This window comes from Cryptomeria japonica, chromosome 2, assembly GCF_030272615.1.
Source record: "Cryptomeria japonica chromosome 2, Sugi_1.0, whole genome shotgun sequence".
NCBI classification, from domain to species: Eukaryota; Viridiplantae; Streptophyta; class Pinopsida; order Cupressales; family Cupressaceae; genus Cryptomeria; species Cryptomeria japonica.
In genome coordinates, this window is record NC_081406.1 from 242695457 (window position 1) to 242718389 (window position 22933).

Here is a 22933-nt window from a genome sequence, read left to right on the forward strand (position 1 = left end):
CCTAGACCTTGATGCGATGTACGGCTATGGTTCGATTAACTGTGGCTTTGTACGGTTCACGTCGTACATCCTTCGTCCCCGTCGTCTGTATGGATTACCCTTCGGTCACCTTCAACATAGCCGTATGAAATATATGCCTGCATATTACCATCACCGTACGAGGTTGTATGGATTTCTAAATTGCCTTGCTGTACATACCGTACGATCAACCTTTATATATTTTTTCCCCGCCGTACGACCTCCTTGTGCTCTTTCTTACTCTTCGCCGTATGGTGTACGGTCTTTTCACTGTACGGTATGTTTAAATTTTTTTTTCCAACTTTTCCAATTTTTTTCCAATTTTTTTCAATCTTATAATTTTTTCATTTTTTTTTTCAGCTAAAAAAATCAATAATTACCTTTTCAATTTGTCTGGTTGGGCCTCGCCTCTGGGCGAACTAGATCATTCCGCTGCTGCTTGTGGTGTTAAATCTTCAACTTCGACCCATTTACCATCTCCTTTATCGGTTGGTCGCCCAATGTTGACAACTTAATTGCTCCATTCGCAGCCACTTCGTGGATTTTAAATGGCCCCAGCCATCGAACTTTAAATTTCCCAAGCTTAATCTCATTCTGCCCATTATACTTCAACACCCATTGCCTTGGACGAAATTCCATGTGTCAGATGTGCTTGTCATGCCAAAATCTTCGTCTTTGTTGGGCGGCTTCAGTGGCCCATTGAGCCATCATTCTGCATTCATCCAACTTGGCTAACGCGTACAGTCGCTCCCGCAGGCTTTCCATATTTCCTAGGCGATTCTTGATCGCGATCCTTAAACTCGGAACCATGAATTTTGCTGGAACAATGGGCTCCTGGCCGTACATCAACTGAAAGGGTGTCTGGCCTGTGGTGACATTGTAGGTGGTCCTGTATGCCCATGGCAACTTCTCTTCCCAATCTTCCTGTTCAACTCCGCAGGACTTATAGATCACCGACACCAGTATTTTGTTAGTAGCCTCCGCCTGCCCGTTGGCCCTTGGGTAGTACGGGCTTGACAAGGAATGAAAAATCTTGAATTCCGTCGTGAGCAACTTGACGATATGATTCACAAAGTGCCCACCGTGATCACTCGTCAGTTGGATTGGGATGTCGTACCTTGTAATAATCTATTCATAATTGAACTTGGTTGTACTCAAAGCTGAGTTATCCAGCAGTGCTCGCGCCTCAGCCCACTTCGTAAGGTATTCTGTCGCCACCACAATGTAACGACATCTCCGTGTTCTGCTGACCTTCAAAGGTCCAATGAAATCCAGACCCCAACGTTCAAACAACTCTTGGGCATGGGATGGATTGAGGGGCATAAAGTCCCGCTTTAATGGTTTTCCTGCCCTCTGGCACGTATCACAACCCACCACCCATTCCCATGCATCATTATACAGGGTGGGCCACCATAGCCTGGCCGATAATACCTTGCGCGCGGTGGTGTCTGGACCCATGTGGCCTCTTGCGGGCCCTTCATGTGCTTCCTGGAGCACTCCCAGAATTTCTTCTTCCATCACACACCTTCTAAGGACTTGATCAGCTCCCATTTTATACAGCAACCCATAAATTAGCTGAAATGTCTTGCTTCTCAAGACCAGCTTCCTTCTCTCACTCGGTAACATCCCGGCTGGAAACCGAGAGGTAGACAAGTATTCCCCAATGTTCGCATACCATGACGGTAGTGCCGCAATTTGGAACAGATGTGCGTTAGGAAAATCATCATTGACTCCCTCCGGTGGCTCTCCCGACCTAATTTGGGACAACTGATCGACGATCACATGGCTCTTGCCTGGCTGTACAATTATTGTGAAAGTGAACTCTTGAAGGAGCAGTAGCCACCTCACCTTATCCTGCCTTGGATAATGGTTTTATTTACCAGGTACATCAACGCCTGGTGATCCACATAGAAAGTAAAAGGCATTGCCAACAAGTAGTGCCAAACTTTTTGTACAGCATAGACCATTCTGAGGGCTTCCCTCTCAGTGGTACTGTAATTCTTCTCGGCTTTCGACATCAATCGACTGGCAAAATAAATGGGATGATCCAACCCGTCTCCCTTCCTGTGCTAGCGTAGCCCCAATGGCATAGTTCGAGGCATCCACGCGTACATGGAATTCTCGGTCCCAGTTTGGATAGGCCAAAATGGGGTGGCCACCAGTCTCCTCTTGAGTTCCTCGAATGCTTCCCCCTGTGCCAGTCCCCATATGTACGGTTCGCCCTTTCTTGTCAGTTTGTCTAGTGCGAATGAAAGTTGGGCAAAGTTCTTGATGAACTTCCGGTAGTATCCTATATGTCCCAAGAAGGACTTGATTCCCGTCACATCAATAGGCGACTCCATCTCCACAATTACCCGTACCTTATACGAGTCAGTTTTCAATCCAACTTTACAAACAATATGGCCCAACAACTTTCCTTGCGGTACCATAAATCTGCATTTCTTCGGATTCAAGGCCAGCTTGGCCCTCCGACATCTCTCCATGCACTCTCTTAGCGCCAACAAGTGAGTGTCTTCGCTACTAAAAATCGACCAGTCATCCAAAAAGGCCTTAAAATTTCCCACATACATCTTATCGAAGATGTGAAGGACTATCTTCTGGAATGTTGCCGGAGCATTGCACAACCCGAACGGCATTCGGTTGTACACATAGACTCCGTCCTCCACCACAAAGGTGGTCTTCAACTTGTCCTCCTTAGCTATCGAAATCTGATTGTATCCGGAAAAGCCGTCCAGAAATGAGTACATTTCATGGCCAGCCACCTCCTCCAGGATGCTGTCTGTGAAAGGTATAGGGAACGGATCCTTGATGGTGATTGCGTTGAGGCACCGAAAATCCACGTAGATGCGGATCTAGTTGGCCTCCTTCAGTGAGATCACAATCGGTGAGACCCACTCACTTGCCTCTACCTGAAATATGATGCTGGCCTCGAGCATCCGTTCAATCTCTTCTTTCACCTTGGCCGCATAGTTCTTATTCATTCGATACAACCTCTTCAGTACCGGCTGGGCTCCCGGGACGAATGGTATCCGATGGACGCACAATTCTGGTGGGACCCCTTTCAGATCCTTGTAGGACCAAGCGAACATGTCCTTGTATTCCATGAAGATTTTGAATGCTGCGGCCTTCAACATTGGGCTCCAATTGTCTCCTATCTAGATATTTCGAGGGGTGGCAGTGTCTCCTAAGTTCGTCTCCTTCACAGTGGGGTCTTCGTACCTCATTGGTCTGTCCTTTGAAAACTCGTACGCTGGAACATCATTTACTTTGGCGTCTCCCTCCTTATACTCCCTGTATTCTGGCGGGAACTCATCTTTCTTGCCGGGCTCTTCTTCAATTTGAAGCATGTGGCAGGCAGGATGGAATACTTCATAATCTTCCATTTGCCAGTGGAAGAGTCCAGTCAATGAGCAGATGTCATCTTCCGAGCCGCCATCGAGTTCAAGCACTCCTTCATTGTTTGGTTCCATCTCGTCTTTGCCTTCATAGGAATCCCACTCCCATTTGTTTGAGTCCTCTGAATCAAAGTTGGATGATGCAAGCTCCTCGTCGACAACCTGGGTCCCAAGTCAATGATGTACTTCCGCCCTCCTTTCTCCATGGAAAGGGTGTTCTTCCAATTGTGGTTCACTTTTGCTGTAACCAATCACCCTCTCCCTAAGATGGCGTCATAGCCCTTCTTCTTAAGTGAGATTACCACAAAATCCAGTAGGAAGGGTTGTGTGCCAATGGTCACAGGCTGGGCCATTAGGGTGTCGAGTGGCCTGATGTCATGCTGTCTGTTCCCACCAAATTGAATGTGGGTGGCCATAGTGTTGGCTTCCCGAGCTTCTTCCATGTATCTTTCGGTAGCACATTCACCCTAGAACCTCCGTCCATGATGGTGTCCTTGAGGATAGCCTCGAGGATTCCCATTTCCACTACCGTAGGATGCTGACCACTATTTAAGGCCAACAACATTGGATCAGCCGAGGGGCTGACTGAAACTTCCGTCTGGGTCACACCCGAAGGTGCGTGTGCGGTGCTTTGTACAGTACTGAAAATGGCGGTCCTTAGCTGTGGCATTGTGTCTAGAAGGTCCTTCACCCTTATCGACACCTCCATCTGCAAGACTTGCCCAATTATGTTCTTTTTGTCTTCAATACGGGATGATGTACTCACCACCTTTGCTTTTTTTCGTCATTCTGTCGTCATCTCCCGCTCAATGTCGGCCTTTGCCTCTCGTAATCTCTCCTTCTCCGTACGGGGGTCGGGATAAGTGGCCTTCTTGGTCTGAGCATGGGTGATTGCCAGTACTTCTTTATCACCCGTTTTCTCAATATTGAGAAGATTAACCCTTGGCTTGGGGCAATTTGTGTCGTCGTGGTCTCGAGGACCACACCATCTGCACAAGTTTTGCGGTGTTTCCTCTTTCTGGCAATCCTGTGCAAAGTGTCCCCACTGGTTGTAGACCCGACACTGAATTGGCATCGTACTGCATTCGACTCCGATTATTGTTACTATTATTGTTGCCTCTTCCTCTCCTTCGGTTACCTCTGTAACCGCCAGATGATGCTGTGGTGTTAGCTTGAGGCTGGGATGTGCCTGCAGTAGCGGAGGGTGACGACTGCTCTTGGGTGAAGAGCACCTGATTCCCCCGTGTCTTCATGTTGTAGGGACATTCTTTGGTGGAGTGTCCCAACACTTGGCAAATGTCGCTGAAGGCCTTTTTAGGACAGGAGCCTTTTGTATGACCTTCCTCCTTACATTCCATGCACCACACTTCCTCTTTTTTGTTGGTGCTTCCTTTCATACTTTTGAATTCCTTCATCATGCAATGCATATCCTTCTGAAGGGCTTGCACCTTCTTGCTCGACCCCTCGTCCCTGCTACTTCCGTCTGAGGAGTCCTCCTCCCCAGAGGATTTGTCTTTCTTTTTCTGGATGTCTTTCCTTCACTTTCCAGGTCCATTGCCCGGTTATAGGCATCTTCGTAGGAGGGTGGTGGTACAATTTTCATTTTCCTTCTGAGTGACGACCTCAAACCCTCCACAAACCACCTTTTGTTCAATCCATCACCGGGCTGGTTGTCCATTTTTCCCAGCAATTCCTTCAGGCATCGACTATATGCTCGTATGGTCTCACTTTTCCCTTGCTTGGTACTCAGGATTTCTACCACGATTTCATTGTCGTCTCTGAGAAGCCGAAACTCCGTTTCGAAGGCTTTGTGTAATTCATCCCAAGTTGTCAGCTTAGTTTTATCAGCATCCGAGTACCAATTGATGGCTACTCCTCGTAGGGTGGCAGGGAATTGCACCACCCGTTTCGCCCTGTCGGTCATGCCATTGGCCGACCAGATTGTTTCACACGTACGACAATGTCGTACCGGGTCTTCTTTCCCGTCTCCGTTGAACTTAGGCAATTTTTGCTGATTCGCCATCACGTTCCTTGGCGGCGGCCCAGTCTACCTTCCAGAACTCGAACTCGACCCTCCAGGAACTCCTCCTCCAGACATTGGTCCTCCAGAAGGTACTCCACCGAGATTTGGTCCGTTGGGTCCCACCAAGTTGCTCTAACTACTAGGGTGTGATGAGCCTGAACCAAACAGATTGCTTCTACTACCGTGACCTTGTGTCCTCCCGAAACCTTCGATCGCAATCCTGAAGTGTGGGACCTTGCGCAAAGGGGGTTGAATCTCCGAAGAAGGCCCGCTTCCTTCTCAATCCAGGTGCAGGTGTTGAACCAACTCAATACTTTAAAACTAATTCCTAAGCCTATCCCAACAACTTGTAGAGGTAAAGGGAAGAGAGAATGCTTGAAATAGAAGGAGGTGATGCACCAAGAAGAGATTGTTCCTCTCCCCACCGAGATGACACAAATAATTAACTGAAACACCCAGGAGATGCACAAACTTCAGTTGCATGAGTGACTCCAATGCATGTATGGAGGTTAGAATTTGCGTAGTCTCAAGAGGGGAGAAGGATTCCCACAAGTCTCAGTCAGAAAACAAGTTAGCACAACATATATGGAGAGAAAACCCACAAGTCATACACTTATGATGAAGGTAAGAAAACATACACAGCATGCATAGGTTGAAAGAAGGCAAGAATGGTGATTTTCAATTAATTATAAGGCCAATGGCCAAACTTACAGTTGCATAAATGCAAGATAAATACAAGAGAAGTGGGAGAGCATGGGATAGCTCAAGCTAGCAGGGAGAGAACCCTTTACAATGAGGCTTAACAGCCTTTATATAGAAAAATGGTTACAAGAGTGATTGTGACCCCTGTATGTCAGTTTGGGAGTGCAAGAAAGTGCATGCACTTGACTTGTACATGCAAGCAACCTAGCCATACCCACAAAAGGCAATTCTGAGAAGGGTGGATTGACTGACCTTCCAAAGTCAGAGTATGTAGTCATGACACAAGTCACCAAGCATGGCCCCGTACCTCCCTTGATGGAAATTCTGCCAAAAACATTAAATGCACCATTGTGGCTCCACACAAGAAAGTGCACAAGTCACCAAAACTGTCAGAGCATTTAAAGCCTTGAGTGTCGATCACGCCATCCGGAAGTGTCGCCAGTTGGAAGGAAGTCTGGAGACTTCGTAAGCTTGGACTCCCGAAGTGAGGAAGACAAGGGAAGGAGCAAGGAACTTTGGAACCTCGGGGCTCCGGAGTTCCTAAGAACTTCAAAAGGTTAAGGAAAGAACTTCGGAACCTCGGGGTTCTGGAGTTCCCGAATAGAGAGAGGAAGAGAAGAAAAGGAACTTCGGAACCTTGGAGTTTCGGAGTTCTAGAGGAAGAGAGAGAAGGCAAAGGGGGAAGGAGGGTTCCGAAGTTTCAGAGAGAAGGGGAAGCGAGGAAGAGAACTTCGGAACCTCGGGGTTGCGGAGTTCTGAAGAAAAGAAGGAAGAAGGGCTAGGAGGGAACTTCGGAACCTTGGGGTTCCGGAGTTCCAGAGAGAGGAAGGGGAGGGAACTTTGAGGTTCCGGAGTTCCGGGGAACTGCGCAAAGGAACTTCGGAACCTCGGGGTTCCGGAGTTTTGGGGAAGGGAAAAAGAAAGGAACTTCCGAACCTCGGGGTTTCAGAGTTCCGGGAGAGAAGAAAAGAAAGGGAGAGAAGGAGAGGAACTTCAGAACCTTGGGGTTGCGGAGTTCCGGAAAACGAAAGGAGAGGCAGAAAAGGGAAGGAACTTCGGAACTTAGGGGTTCTGAAGTTCCAGAGAAGGAAAAGCGAGAGAAGGGAAAGAGAAAGAACTTCAGAACCTCGGGGTTCCGGAGAAGGAGAACAGGAGAAGGCAAAAGGAAAAGAACTTCGGAAACTTGGGGTTTCGGAGTTCCGGAAAAAGAAAAGGCCAAGGGAGGAACCTCCTCCGAACAAGGCGACACTTCACACTTCATGATTCTTCTCTCCTTGATCAACTGGGGCAGCGCCGGTCCATGGAACACATCTCTAATCGATTCTCACTTATGGACCAAGGGTGTCATAAAATGACAACAGTATCTTTCGTCTCTCTATTCTTGGTCTCTGTCTCCTCTTCCCTCTTGGTCTTGGCACCTCTGTATGGTGTGTATGGCTCTACCGTACTCCCTTCACCAATCTCTTCGTCACGTTCCTCCTCTCATCGACTCCTTTCTTCAAATTGATGCAAAATTTGTTGTCGACGGGTCTCGCGGTAGGTTTCTTCCCGGTGAGTTTGGAGAGAAAGGAACGCCTGTGCCAACAAGCTAGGCAAGTTGTTCATCAACCGATTTACGACTGGACTTACGCCAAGGGCACTCCACACTGCGCTCTCAGGGACGTCCTCGGTCGTGGCCTCCCTCCATACGTAAGTTTCGATGGATGCCTGTAGGATGCAGGTGAAATCCCTTGTTAGTGCTTCCTCTCCTTCGAACAACTCCGTCGGTTCTTCCTCGGGATTGCTGCTCGTCCCCTCGCTCACTGGTTGCCCCATTATTGTCGTGCCATGTAGTATATTCCCGTCATTCCAAGTTTAATTTGGCAACAACGCGAGATGTTTTCCCCCAAGGGGTGTGTGTTCAACAGTGCATAACAGTACAAAAATGTAGGAAATATGACAGTATACAACAATGCAAGTAAATAGAAGAACTCAGATGTATGTATTCATTAATGCCAAATGCTAGTACATTCAAAACATAACTTTCTTTGACAATATCTACACACTGAAATAGGAAACCAAGTACATATATATAGGTGTGTTGGTGTAGGTTGTCCGGTGCCAACTGCCGACAACCGTCACGTAACCACCGACCCTTAACACACGTAACGTTCTAATTACAATATGACATAATTACCCGACAACAACTCTGAGGGCAACTTTTTTGAGATGTGGGGTGTTTCCACCCCAATTTTATCAAAAAGCATCTGCAAAATAAATAAAATGGAAAAGTTAGAAAGCAAAGAGAAAAGAGAAAACATAATTTATCAATCATTTTAGATCCCAAAATCCAAATGGCAAATGTTATACCGGGGGTTTTAGTGGTTCTTCCTCTCCTAGCCATCTCTGAAGAGAATAGCTTATCCCTTACTCCCTCATAATTTTGAAGCTCACTCACAATGAGGTCTCTCTCCTCAACATCGACTACCATCATCTCAATGCATGTACTGAGGCCCTCCATGACCTCTCCATTCGGATCTGAGTAAGAACCCCCGAACCTAAAACGAGGGTTGAGGAAGTACCCTGCTGCATGAATGGGTTGGTGGAGCTGATTGTTCCACCTCCTATCAACAATTTCCCAAATGGGATTAAATTTGAGTCTATCCCCGTTGTAGTAATTTTTGATAGACTCCTTGGCCTTATCCATGGCCTCATAAAGATATCCCATTGGGGTTTTATCCCCATCCACCAAGCGGAGAACTCGAACCAAGGGCTCTGACACCTACAATTGAAAAATACAAATTACAAAAAGATTAATTAATGAAGTTACAAATTAGTAATGAGAGACTTGAATCAAGAATAATTAAAAATTAAAGTTTTGAGTTATCTTCACAATCTCTGCAGCCCTTTGTGCAAATTGGCTGTCGAAGACTATGCATGCGACAACCTCTCCTGTTGTTTGTAACTAGGTAAATATGGGTTCGGATTGCCTTAAGGCAACATCCGAACCCATTTAGGACTGAGTCCTATCCTAAAGGGGTAATGTGCCCCCAAGATTGAGCCTAGCCCTATACTTCCACACCACCCTAAATAATCCATGCCACAATAAATAAATTGGCCCCAAAAGAAGGAGGCCGACTTGGATATTAATAAAGGCTAAGGACTCATAAATAAAGTCATCTTGCAAATACAATTCAATCATTCATGCATTTAGCGAATTAGCTTTGCAAGTAAAAGGTGCGAATTTACACAAGGATTGTGCGAATTTGTCCAAGAGGACATAGGCCCTTTTTTGGTGTAGACTTGAAGAGCTTAGAAGTGCAGATCTGTCATACAAAAGGGATCAGATTTGAAAAGGAAGCTAAGTATTGTATTTGTGATATTAAGAGAGAATATATAATTTGACCTGTGGGTCTTTAATGCTGGGTTTTTCCTCCTCGAAGGTTTTCCCAGGGTATTTGTGTTTGTCTCTTGTTTACTTCTTTCATTTATGAGTTTACTGAATTATGATTTACTAAAATGTTACAAATCTGATTAACAAACTAGGGCATAATTAAAGGACAAAATTTGATCACTGATCTAGGGCACAAAATTACATGGTATTAGAGCTAAGGTGTCACTAACTTCAGATTTTAGTAAATCTTTTGTTGCATATAGCTGCTGTTTGTTTTCAGATTAAAATGTCAGGTTTGAGGGCTGAAGATAGGCTTGATGGAGCCCTTGATTTTGCTGCTTGGAAAGTCCGTATTCTATTGATCCTTGAAGAGAATGATCTGCTGAAATTCGTAGAAGAAGAAAGGCTGTCCCCTCCAAAAGATGCTGAAGAGCTGAAGCAGTTCAAGAAAGACTCCCTCAGGGCTAGGAAGATCATAATTGAATCCGTCAAGAATCATCTTGTCACTGTTATATCAAAATTTGCGTCTGCCAAGGAAATGATCAAACACTTGGAAGGGATGTATGAAGTCAACAACCTCAGTAGGGCTCTTGCTCTAAGACAACAGCTTCTCAATCATAGCCTACTTCATGAAGATCAATGAACTAAAGGACAAGCTAAGTACTCTTGATTGCCAAATTTCGGATAAAGATCTTGTTATGATTGCATTAAATGGTCTACATGATAAATGGGAACCATTCATTCGTAGCATTGGTGGAAGAGCCGATCTTCCCAACTTTGAGCGTCTTCAATCTGATTGCATCGAAGAGGAATCTCGAATTGAGGTAAGAGGAAAACTCAAGAACTCTCACAAAGATAATCATGTTCTCTTAGCTAAATCCAGGAAAGGTGGACATTGGAAGAAAGAAAAAAGAAGCAAAGATTTTAGATCCTCCTCCTATGATCCAAGGAAGAAGTCAAGAGATTCCTCTCACATTCATTGCTTCAGATGTGATAAGTATGGTCACTATGCCAGAGATTGTCAGAATGATCCAAAGGAAAGGGAAGTCAATTTAAATGAAGTTGCCGAACAAAGTGAGGATTATCTTCTTATCTCTTCTCTATCCAGCAATGTTCCTACGGACAGTAATACGTGGATACTTGACAGTGGTGCCTCCAGACACATCTTAGGTTTTCGTGAGCATCTTTCAGATCTGATTGAAAAGGACACCAACCTCCATGTGGTAATCGATGATGATGCTCGATACTCGGTAAAAGGTTCTGGTACTACCTCTTTAAAACTAGATTCTGGTATTTCCTTACAACTCTGTGATATTCTTTTTGTACCTAGTATTAAAAGAAATCTTATTTCCATTTTTGCCTTAGAAGATAAGGGTTTGCAAATAGCATTTTCTGAAGGGAAAGTACTCGCTTGGTCTAAGAAATCTAATTACAAAACTACTCGTGTTATGGGAAATAGATGTGATAGTTTATATAAGCTTGCAACTAATCCAATTCAAGCTCTCATCCATGAGGCCCTTGAATCATGCGAGCTATGGCATAAAAGACTTGGACATCTACACTTTCAAGCTCTTCCCACTCTCGGTAAAATGGTTAAAGGTATGCCTAAACTTAGTTTATCTCATGATGATGCTTGCAAAGGTTGTGCAATAGGTAAGAATGTAAAGAATCCTTTTCATAAAAGCAATAGTAGGGCTAAAGAAAAGTTAGAACTTATCCATTCAGATTTATGTGGTCCTATGTCTGTAGCATCTCCTAGCAGTTTCCTGTATTATGTTATCTTCATAGATGATTTCTCTAGGAAAACATGGATCTACTTTCTTAAATCTAAAGAGTGTGAAGAAGTCCTAAACAGATTTAAAGAATTCAAAGCCTTAGTTGAAAACACTACAGGAAATTGAATTAAATGTTTAAGGTCTGACAATGGAGGTGAATACACCTCAGGTAGTTTCTATGACTTTTGTGTTAAGGCAGGAATTAAGAGGGAGTTCTGTGTACCCTACAATCCTCAGCAAAATGGAGTTGCTGAAAGAAAGAATAGGACCATTGTTGAAGTTGCAAGAGCCATGATCCATGATCAAGACCTGCAACCTTTTCTATGGGTGGAAGCATCCAAAACAACAGTTTATATTCAGAATAGATGTCCTCATCGTGCCCTAAAAGATGTAACTCTTGAAGAAGCCTTTACAGGAATCAAACCTGACATCAGCCACCTAAGGATATTTGGGAGCCCGGTGTATGTTCATGTGCCTAAAGAAAAAATGAACCAAGTTGGATCCATCTGGAAAGAAAGGCATCTTAGTGGGATACAACGAATCTTCCAAAGCCTTCAGGATCTACATTTCAGGTCAAAGGTATGTTGAGGTAAGTAGAGATGTAACTTTTGAAGAAGATATTGCTTTAAAAAGATCTAAAGGTTCATTATCTGACAATAATGATATGGTGATTGAAAATCAAGATTCAATAGTTGATGCTAACCTTGAGATACAGGAGTAGTCTACTGACCTTCCGGATCAGGAAGTTCAGAATAACCCAATAGAACCCATGCACTCTACCGATATACCTCAGGATATCGTGGTCTGCAAGAAGAGACCACTTTGGGTTAGAAACATGATTCAAGATGCTGAAGGATTTGCTGCTCCCAGAGGAACCTTTAGAGATAGCAAGAGATTCCAAAATCACGCCAACTACATTTCTGTGATGTGTAATATCATTGAGTCTGAACCTCACAATGTCGAAGAAGCTATGTCCCATCATGCTTGGAAATCAGCCATGGATGAAGAGTATGGGTCTATCATCAAGAATGATGTCTGGGACATTGTACCCAGACCCAAAGGTAAGTCTGTTGTTTCCTCTAAATGGTTGTTTAAAATTAAGCATAATGCTGATGGTAGTATTGAAAAATACAAAGCTAGGTTTGTAGCTTGTGGTTTTTCTCAAAAGGAAGGAATAGGTTATGAAGAAACGTTTGCTCCTGTTGCTAGATATACTTCTATTAGATCTATAATAGCTATTGCTGCAGCCAAAGGTTGGGAACTGCATCAAATGGACGTTAAGACAGCCTTCCTCAATGGTGTTATTGAGGAGGAAGTCTATATTGAGCAACCAGAAGGTTATGTAATCCATAAAAGAGAATCTCATGTTTGCAGGTTGAAGAAAGCCTTATATGGGCTCAAACAGGCTCCTTGGGCTTGGTATGAAAGAATTGATAAGTACTTACTAAGCTTAGGATTTCGTTAGAATGATGCTGATGCTAACATTTACTTAAAGATTTATAATGATGATATGCTTATTTTGGTTTTGTATGTGGATGATTTATTTCTCATTGGTGAAAATAAATTAATCATAAGATGTAAGAAATAATTAGCCTCAGAAGTTGAAATGAAGGATTTAGGACTAATGCATTACTTCCTAGGGTTAGAAGTATGGCAAAAAATCCAATGAAATTTTTTGAAGTCAAGGAAAATATACTATTGATATTCTGAAAAGATTTAGAATGATGGATTGTAAACCCATGCATACTCCTATGGAATCTAACTTTAAGAAGTTAAGTGTTTCTGCAGCTAACTCTGATTTTGCAGATCCATCTGAGTACAGGCAGCTGATTGGATCATTAATGTATCTAGTCAATACAAGGCCAAATATGATAATATCTGTTATGCTGTGAATGCCCTCAGTCAGTTCATGAGCTTGCCTAAACTTGTTCACCTGGTGGCTGCCAAGCACATCCTAAGATACCTGCGTGGCACTATTGGTTATGGGCTGAAGTATTCGCTTAACACTTCAATCTTCTTGGAAGGCTATTTAGATTCAGATTGGGCAGGAAGTGTCAAGGACAGGAAAAGTACTCTGGGTATCTGCTTCAACTTTGGTTCTGCAGTGATCTCTTGGGCATGTAGAAAGCAATCTTTCGTAGCATTGAGCACTGCAGAAGCTTCTGAGTACATTGCAGCATCTGTTGCATCCAGAGAAGCAGTGTGGCTTCGCAAACTCCTCGTTGGATTATTTGGTCAAACTAGTGGTCCTACCACCATTCATTGTGATAATCAAAGCTGTATAAAGATGTCAGTAAATCATGTATTCCATGACCGGTCCAAACATGTGGAAACGCACTATCACTTCATTCGAGATATGGTGCAAAGAGGCGCCATTCAACTAAAGTACATTAGCACGGATGAATAGGTTGTAGACATCCTTACCAAACCCTTATCCAGAGTGAAGTTCGAATACTTAAGAGACAAACTTGGTATTGTGGAAAACGGAACCCTGATTGAGAGGGAGCTCCAATCTCAGTGACTCTATCTGCAACACTTTGATCATTCTTTGCTTGTGTGCAAGAATGAATTGTGTCCAATCTATGCTTGTGTGCTAGGTGGAAGATGTAATTCTATGCTTGTGTGCTAGATCCATTCTATGCTTGTGTGCTAGATGGAAGTCTAAAGGTTCAGATTATGTATTCTCTTCTTCCCTAGTTAAAAGGGAGTGTTGTTTGTAACTAGGTAAATATGGATTCGGATTGCCTTAAGGCAACATCCGAACCCATTTAGGACTGGGTCCTATCCTAAAGGGGTAACGTGCCCCCAAAATTGAGCCCATCCCTATACTTCAACGCCACCCTAAACACTCCATGCCACAATAAATAAATTGGCGCCAAAAGGAGGCCGACTTGGATATTAATAAAGGCTAAGGACTCATATAAATAAAGCCATCTTGCAAATACAATTCAATCATTCATGCATTCAGCGAATTAGCTTTGCAAGTAAAAGGTGCGAATTTACACAAGTATTGTGCGAACTTGTCTAGGATTGTGCGAATTTGTCCAAGAGGACATAGGCCCTTTTTTGGTGCAGACTTGAAGAGCTTAGAAGTGCAGATCTGTCATACAAAAGGGATCAAATCTAAAAAGGAAGCTAAGTATTGTATTTGTGATATTAAGAGAGAATATATAATCTGACCTGTGGGTCTTTAATGCTGGGTTTTTCCTCCTTGGAGGTTTTCCTAGGGTATTTGTGTTTGTCTCTTGTTTACTTCTTTCAATTCTGAGTTTACTGAATTATGATTTACTAAAATGTTACAAATCTGATTAACAAACTAGGGCATAATTAAAGGACATAAATCTGATTACTGATCTAGGGCACAAAATTACATCTCCTTCAGGCTTCTTTGAATAATGTGAGTTAAGCCATTCTCCACTCACAAACATTTGTTTCAAAGAAGTCAATGCAGCAAGAAAGCTTTGCAACGTCAAGAAAATCGTTGCAAATCTTGTGACACCAACTCTCACCAAATCTTTCCCTTGGGTGTGCTGTCTCATCAAATTTAGGACCCAAGGGTGATTGTAAATATATTTGGTGATCCTCTTTGCATCTTCCACAACTGGAGTCACCCACTCAAGTTTTCGTATGTCCTCCAAAAGAAGGTTAAGGACATGTGATGTACAAAGTGTCCAAAAAAGAGTGGGGTGCCTCTCTTGGAGGATTTTTCCTGCAAAAGAAGAAGTTATTCTTAAGAAAGATGCAACCAAGTAAAACAAAGCCACAACAAATGAAAATACTGCTAATGCCTAAAGGTGACAATTCAAAAGGATTCTACCTATTGACACATATGCTGTTGCATTATCTGTGATGATTTGCACCACATTTTCTACCCCCACCTCCATGACAACATGCTCCAACATTCCAGCCAATGTTTTTGCATTTTTCACCTTGCTGGAGGCATCAACAGATTTCAAGAACACTACATTGTCCTTGCAAGCAACCAAAAAATTGATGATGGTGCGGTTCTTGCCATCTATCCACCCATCAGAAAGAATGGCGCAGCCATAATTTGCCCATTCAATTTTTTGTTCCTCCATCACTTCTCTTGCCCTAGCAACTGCATTTGTGAGCAACCTGCAAGAGCAAAGTGAAATTAGGTCTTAGTAGACAATTTTGATTTAATAAACAAGAAATCTAAAAAATAATTAAAAATGAAATCAAGTGGACTATGTAGTAATTTACTAACCTCCCACTCAAATCCTTGCGAGAAGGGGCCTTGTACCCCTTTCCTGCAACTGTCATAGCGGCCACCAAATTCAGCCAATAAGGATTGTCAGCTACATTGAATGGAATGTTGTTGAAGTACCAAAAATCAGCTGCTGCAATGTCGGTTTTCTCATGTGCCTCCCTATTCCATTCGGTGGCCTCTAATGATGGTTGTGCTCCAGGTGTGTTCCTGGACACAAGATAAACACCTATGGACCTTGATCGTGATGATGCAACAATGCCAGGTACTCTACTAGAGGAAGCAGAAGCGATGGGCGAGGTGGTGGTGGGTTTGTGGATACATGGGCCACGCTGAGAGCCCACTATGCCCTCAAGTGGTTCTTTTTCCTCTTCAATGTCAATAGAAACACCTTGAGATTCAACAATGGCTGATCTCATGGCTAGCTTTGCCCTCTCCCTTTGCAATTTCTTCTCTTCCCTAGCTGCAAGTAGGGCATTCATTTGTCTTTTTATTTCTTCATTGGTCCCAGGGCATGCTCTAGCATCATGCGTGTCTATTCCTGCAAGTTGGTATTTGAGGTGGTTGATGCCTCCATGAAGTATTTTCTCACACTTTATGCATATAATTGACCCAGGATCGGGTTCTTCATAGGCATACCTCCATGCCCCATCTCTAGCGCCCTTAGGACGGGTGCCTATATATCCAGATGGGCATGGATCTAGTGGTCATTCATCCCTTGCCATGATTAATGCTTACTTAACCTACACATACAAAGTGAAAAAAAAAGTTCAACATTTTAGCTAAACAATTTAGCAAACTATCTACATTAGTTTTAGTAAATTTAGACATCATTCAAAGTTTATAAAAAAAAATATTAGGGTTTGAATTTTTTTTTGAAAACTAGAGATTTTTCAAAAAAATTGTGAAAAATTCAACAAATCTTGTCAAATGTAGTGTTAAATCTTGTGCAAATAACTTAGAAAGGATTTAGACTACTTAGGAATGATTTCTAATTCCTCTAAATGCAACAAAAAATAAACAAATTGTTTTAAAAAAGCATAGAAAAAACATAAAAAAACTAACCTGGGAATCTGATTTTCCTTGAAAAATCACCTCAAATCCCCTTCAAATCCACTTGAAATGAGCAAGAATAGCTTGAAATCTCCTTACTGGTCACACTTTCCCCTTCTCAGCAAAAAACCCAGCTCAAAAATTGAAATGGCATGAATTTTTGACGTTTTTTTTTGTGCTAGCGCGGCTGAGTTTTTGGGGCGAGTAGAAGTGGTCAATACTTGCCTGGCCCAAAAACCCGGCGAGTTTTTACTACTCGCCAAGTTTTCGGCAAGTAGTCCATCTATGTGCAAGAATTATATTTCATGTATATATTGGTAAGATGTTTGAGAGTGATTTCAATTCTCTAGGAGTTATAATGGAGATTCTAGGTTTTAGAAGATTTATAAATTTACAGATTTAATCAAATTTTAGTAATCAGCTCTTATCAGCTTTCTCTCGCTCTCTCTATCTCACTCTCTCTATCTCTCTCGAACTCTAGACCTATCTCTCTCCCTATCACTTTTCCTCTATCCCCTCTCTCTTCCTCTCTCTATCTCACTGTCTTCCCTCTCCAACAATATCTAGACCTATCTCTCTACATATCTCTCTCTCTCACCCCCAGACCCCCATGAGGGGTGCTACCCTCAACCTTGTTTTGGTTTTCCCCCAAACCCCCATCAAACTATAAGCAAGTAATAGACCAATGATGAATCATGATCATAAAAATCTACATAATACATAATCCCTTGTTGCAAATCTCTACATATTCATGGTCAAAGCCATAGTCAAGACCCCCACAAGGGGCACTACACCTTGACTTCAAACCTCTACCCATCATTGATCATTCTTATATATGCAATCATTTCCATGTTTTTTATGTTTATTTATTTTTAAATCTTAAACTTCACTTAGTATGCCAAAGTTTCATTTGCAATTCTTATACTTATTCTTGGTTTGCACTTTGCTCCCAAAGTTCCAAAACTCTGCCCACCATTGTTAATGTTCAAATTTCAAATTTTCAATGCAATCATTTTCATTTTTTAATGTTTATTAGTGTAAACTTTACATAGTGTGTCATAGTTTCATTTATAGTTCTTATACTCATTCTTTACACATCTTTTTATAACTAATTTTTCAAGTACTATATGTATTTGTGCCCACGTCCCAAAAACCCGTCCCCCCATCCCTGCATCCCCCCGTTAGGAAACTCTGTGGAACATTGTATGATATTCTTAGTGTAATTAATGTTAATGATTATGCACATATAGAAACTGAAAGGTATCCCATACGAAGTTATTTAATCAATTATGAGGGGTCAAAAGCATCGTTTTTTTTCATATTAATGATAAGCAATGTCGTGGCAAAGGTATTTTTTAATTTTCACATTAGAATGCTTATGAGGTGTTACTTTTTGGTAAATTGAAATTCAGGTAATGGAAGAGGACTATGCATCTCTCCTGGAGGCCACTTTCCTCGATTTACATCTGAAGGGTTACCACCAAGAAAATCTTCGAAAGGACCAAATGATTTAACAGCATGCAGGATTTACCGGAAAAGGACATGCTGTAGTTCAACTCAAACTCATCCTATTTTGATATCTATAAGAAAATTAGCTTCTATTGGGGAGGCCAGTGAGGAATGTCTAGCTCTATGGGAATTATTGCAATGTTCAATTTGTGATCCCCATGTTGGTGTTAGACCAGGACCACCAGTGATATGTGAGTCCTTTTGCAATTCTGTTTTTCAGGCCTGTTCCAATGCCTTCTTTTCGGTTGATCCAAACACTCAGGTATGCTGTCACTGTAATCCAAATCTAAATTTGACCATATTATATCTGAACAAATTCTGCTAGTGTGGATAGGTGACTTCATCAGTCCCATTCTTTGGGGTGTTATATTAGCAGGTTCTGGTGCCATGTGGTTCTAGAGACACCCTCTGTGGAAAGGGGTTGGAATGGACTTCAAATAGCTCCGAGTTTTGCCAGCTTGTGGGTTTCTCTGTGCTAGAACATGTGGACAGTTTCACCGGCCTAGAAAACCCATTTTGTTTTGATGGAAGGACAAGCATTGAGACAGTAAATGTCTGGCAGAAGTCTTCGCAAAGTGACTTTTCAGAGGAAGTATGGGATTCAACTCTGTTGCAACAATTCTATCAATGGGTGATGCAGTTGGATACCAGTGAAAGGATATCTTGGGCAGTTGGGGGACTAGTTCTTACAGCAGGTGTTATATACACAAGGTGAATCTGATCCTAACAATATACTCTCTCTCCAGTTTCAGCATTTGATTAGACGTTAAGTTGTTAACCTTGTCGAAATGCGCTATAATAGGCACTTCATTTTGAGTTTCATATTCTCTTTGATTGAAAGCTAAACTTCTCCTGCTGATCAAATTTATGTCACGTGTGACCTATCTTGTGCTTTTCTGCTATAGGGGACATTGCTCTTATCATATGTGTATCTGATTTTCAACACAGCTATTCTGCACACACTTTAGTAAAACACGAGGACATAAATTGTCAATGAGATGAGCTCAAGTGGTTATCATATCAGGGCTTTTGCAATTGAGCCAAGTTTCAAATTCAGATGACATGATATACTGTTGAATCTGGGTAAAATATGGCACCCAGCTTGCTGGGTGTGGTCTACCCCAATGGACAAGGATAGGTGCATGTCCCAGCTAAATTTAACAGAAGAAATATCCATCAATCATAGCATCTAATCTGAAGGTTACCCAGAAGAGGAATTTACCAATTAGAAAATACGAGGGCAGGCACAAAGTGTTGAATGAATACATACCTAGAGGTCCTAGACATATGATCATGTTTTGTAATCATGGTTATCTTGCTTTTCAGTTATTTTATCTCAGGGAGTCTCAATTTAGCTAGTGATTGTCTTGTCAGTGATGTATTAACTTTGTGATTATTTCCTTAAAAAAATATAAAACAACCTTTCCATGTTTCAAAAATGCTGATGATGTGGAAATTTTAAGAAAAAAGATCTTTCACGACACATGCAAGACAATTTTGGCTTTTAATGGCAACAACACTGTGATACTGGTATTGATTGGTAAAGGAATTTTTGGTGTATTATACGTGTAAGAATTTTCCTTTTGGCAAGAGATGATGTTAGGGAGATTGAGTTGATAGTCTAAAACTCAAGCAAGAAGGATGTGTATAGTCCAAATTTAAGGACTAAGAAGATTTTCTCATATTAGCATAAGCATGGATGTATGGAATGTGTATAAGCATTGATGTATGGAATGTATATGTTTGGGGTTATGTGCTTAGTACATAATGTTATTTGGCTATGTTGATATGCCTACTATGAAGGAGAATGTATGTTGCATCTGTGAGTTGTGGGCTTTGCGCATGGTTTTGTGTTTGTGTGCCAACTAGTGGTTTCAGGATGGCTCTTTGCATATAAATATTTGACATATGGAGTAAGTGTCTCGGTGGTCATAATGTGTTGCCCTTGGGTGTTTCTAGTTGGAGATCGTTTATGTCAAAGGGTCAGATATATAGTCAACTCTTATATAAACATTTTGAGTGCTTTAAAAGTATCACTCTTATTCTAAAAAAATAAATCCATATGTATATAATAAAATCATCATTAAATGTAATCATATAGTGCTTCATACCTATGCTTGCTTGGGACATAGGACCACACAAATTTGAATGAATAAGTTCCAATTGCTGATCTGCTCTCCATGTGCTTCTGAGAAACTTTTTCCCTATGATGTTTTTTCAAATGTGCAAGCCCTGCACACTTCTTTCCTCTTGGTTCAATCTTTTGTAACCTATATAGTATATTTCTTTGATACAATGTATAACCATTAAAAATTAAGGTGTCCACACCTTTGGTGCCATAACCAATACATCCTCAATACAAGCATAACAAAAAATTTATCACTTCCTTTGATTCTCAATGCGAACATTTGGTTCTTGTCATCTCTTCTATAGCAATCATTCTCCTCCTTGTTTCTTATCATAGATAGTGCAAAATTTACAATCAAGTACAAGTTTAAGTCCCTTCTCAACAAGCTAACCAACACTCTTCAGATTATGCCTTAGTTGCATTGAGTGGTATACATCAGCAATTTCTGCTTTTCCTTGTCTGGTGTCTATATCCAATTTTTCCTTTTCACAAATTTCAAGTACTTTATTGTCACTAAATCTTAGTTAACTTCTAAAATTTTCATCAATCTTTGAAAATGCTTCCCTGTAACCTGTAATACAATTTAAACATCCCAAAACTAGAAACCATACCTCATTACTGTGTTCTCAGCTTAATGTGATGGATCTTTGTCTTCTCTTTTCATGGAACCTTCATTTGCATTTTATGTGTTTTCTTGTACGTAGCTTGCTTTTCTTCCTTAATTTGAATTCTTGAATCTGTAGTCTCTCCGTATATGACCACATGTTTTGCAATATTAACATTGCATGTGCTGCTTTTCTGCATTGAATCTGCCTCTGCCCCTTGAGAAACCATGACCTCTACTTTGTCCTTTTCCTTTGGAGTTAAGACCAAACCCCTGATATGACTTTGCCCCATAATTGGTTTGAGGAAAACTAGTATTTGCTCCTTGATCATTATTGATCTTTGCCTCTGACATAGGCACCCAATCTAGATCACCCATATACTTACCTTCTCTTCATGAGATAGTAATGATCCAATGAGCTCCAACTTTTAAAGCATTCAAATCTTTTCACGTTTCTAAAGTCATAACAATATGCATCCACTTGGGTGTAATAGATCTAATGATCTTTACAATCACATTTTTTTTTACTTCCTCCCCATTTGTTCTCATCTTATTAGTTATTAACTGTGCTTATCACTTTAACACTATAATCTTCAACCTTTTCATTACATTTCATTCGTAAATTCACAAAATTCATTTTCAGGTTTTGAAGCTTCGCAACCCTTACTTGTTTTACACCTTGATATGAACTTTCTAAAGTTGTCCATGCTTCCTTCAATTGCTTGGAACCCACAATTATTGGATAAATACACAGATCTATTGCAGTTTGAATATGGAAAAATTCTTGAGCATCATTTTTCTTTTCTTGCTTCTCTAATTTATATTTTTCATTCAATGCATTCCACTATAGAAGTTCAACATATGTGTTTGCTACTACATTCTATATGCTGCTTTTCATTTTCATACTCTTTTCAACGAATTTCTCCTGTAATCAAAATTCTCACCTTTAAATTGTGGAACTGGCATAGTATCATTGTTAGCCCCCTTCATAGTAAACCAAACAAATTTGAAATTTTCTCTCAAAGTATCAGAATCTTGAACTTTTGGGAAGGAGCCTCAGATTTGCATGTTTCCAGTGTAATTCTTTCCTGCACTGATAAACATTGACCTGATATACTGTTAACAAACTATGTATGGAACATGGGCTGCCTTGATATCACATGCTTAAAAAATTATTTATTCTCAATCAACTTCCTTGCATTACATCAAATTTCTCTACAAAAATCATTTCCAATTTTCAGTAGAAATAAACAGTTCCTTGAGTGAGTGCTATCTTATTACAAATTTTTGAATTTCTTTTTCTTGGAGTAACATACCACAAACTGAAATATGGCTGATTACTAGAGTTTTCAAACCCTAAAAAAAAGTAAAATAATGCCCTAATTAAGTTGGCACATACACATTTAACATTCTAAAATATACAACTGGGCTTGCTAAAAATACTTTTAAAAATCTCCTAAATATTGCAACAATATATTCTAAAATTAGCAACTAATTTATAAATAAAATCCTATAAAATATTTTCATTAAAATAGTTGCACCCCAAATTTCTAGTGGCTTTAGTGGCATAGGACTTCGTCAATGATTGTCTATTATCTTCATCAGCAAGTGAGACAACAATTCAACTTTGACAACGTAACTTAACTTTGTTAGTATCACTTGACTTTTTCAGCTTTACTTCATCAATAGCTTTTATCCAACAGTGTTTTGTTTATTTGACATCAGATTTTCCTATGTTGGCGGCAATATTGTACACGAAAATAAAACTAGTTAATTAAGTTGTAATTGTCTTGGTTAGTTGGCAACCGAGGGGTGGTAGGTGTGGCGGTTGGCGCTCGTACCCCCTTGGTATCTTTATATACTTCCGAATGTAACTTGTGACACATGATTAGGAATGGAATAACATCTCTTATATTTTATCTGATATCTATGGCATTATTATTCTGCATTACGTGTTTTATCTGTGTACTTTAAGTTATTCACCCGAGAGGGTAAACATTTGGCGCCGCTGCCTAGACCTACTCGGGAAAGGAAGGAGCGGATGGCACACGGACACGATGGGCCTACCCGTTGCTGAGATAAACCCAGAGGCCGACAACGCACAAACAAAGCTCTACAACGGGGA

The 22933-nt window shown here is 41.2% G+C and overlaps 1 protein-coding gene across 7 annotated transcripts in view; it reads left to right on the plus strand.

The window, feature by feature from the left end:
• The window catches only part of LOC131063288 (folate-binding protein 1), a 97223-nt gene that overhangs the window by 41594 nt on the left and 32696 nt on the right, over positions 1-22933 (plus strand). For all 7 annotated transcript variants that reach the window (XR_009111038.2, XR_009111041.2, XR_009111043.2 and 4 more), the window contains exons 2-3: positions 17980-18338; positions 18453-18787. Coding sequence is in view for 1 of the 7 variants with exons in the window: in XM_057997072.2 (XP_057853055.1) it covers positions 17980-18338; positions 18453-18787 (694 nt within the window). In the remaining 6 variants the exon portion in view is untranslated. The remainder of the gene's footprint in view (positions 1-17979; positions 18339-18452; positions 18788-22933) is intronic.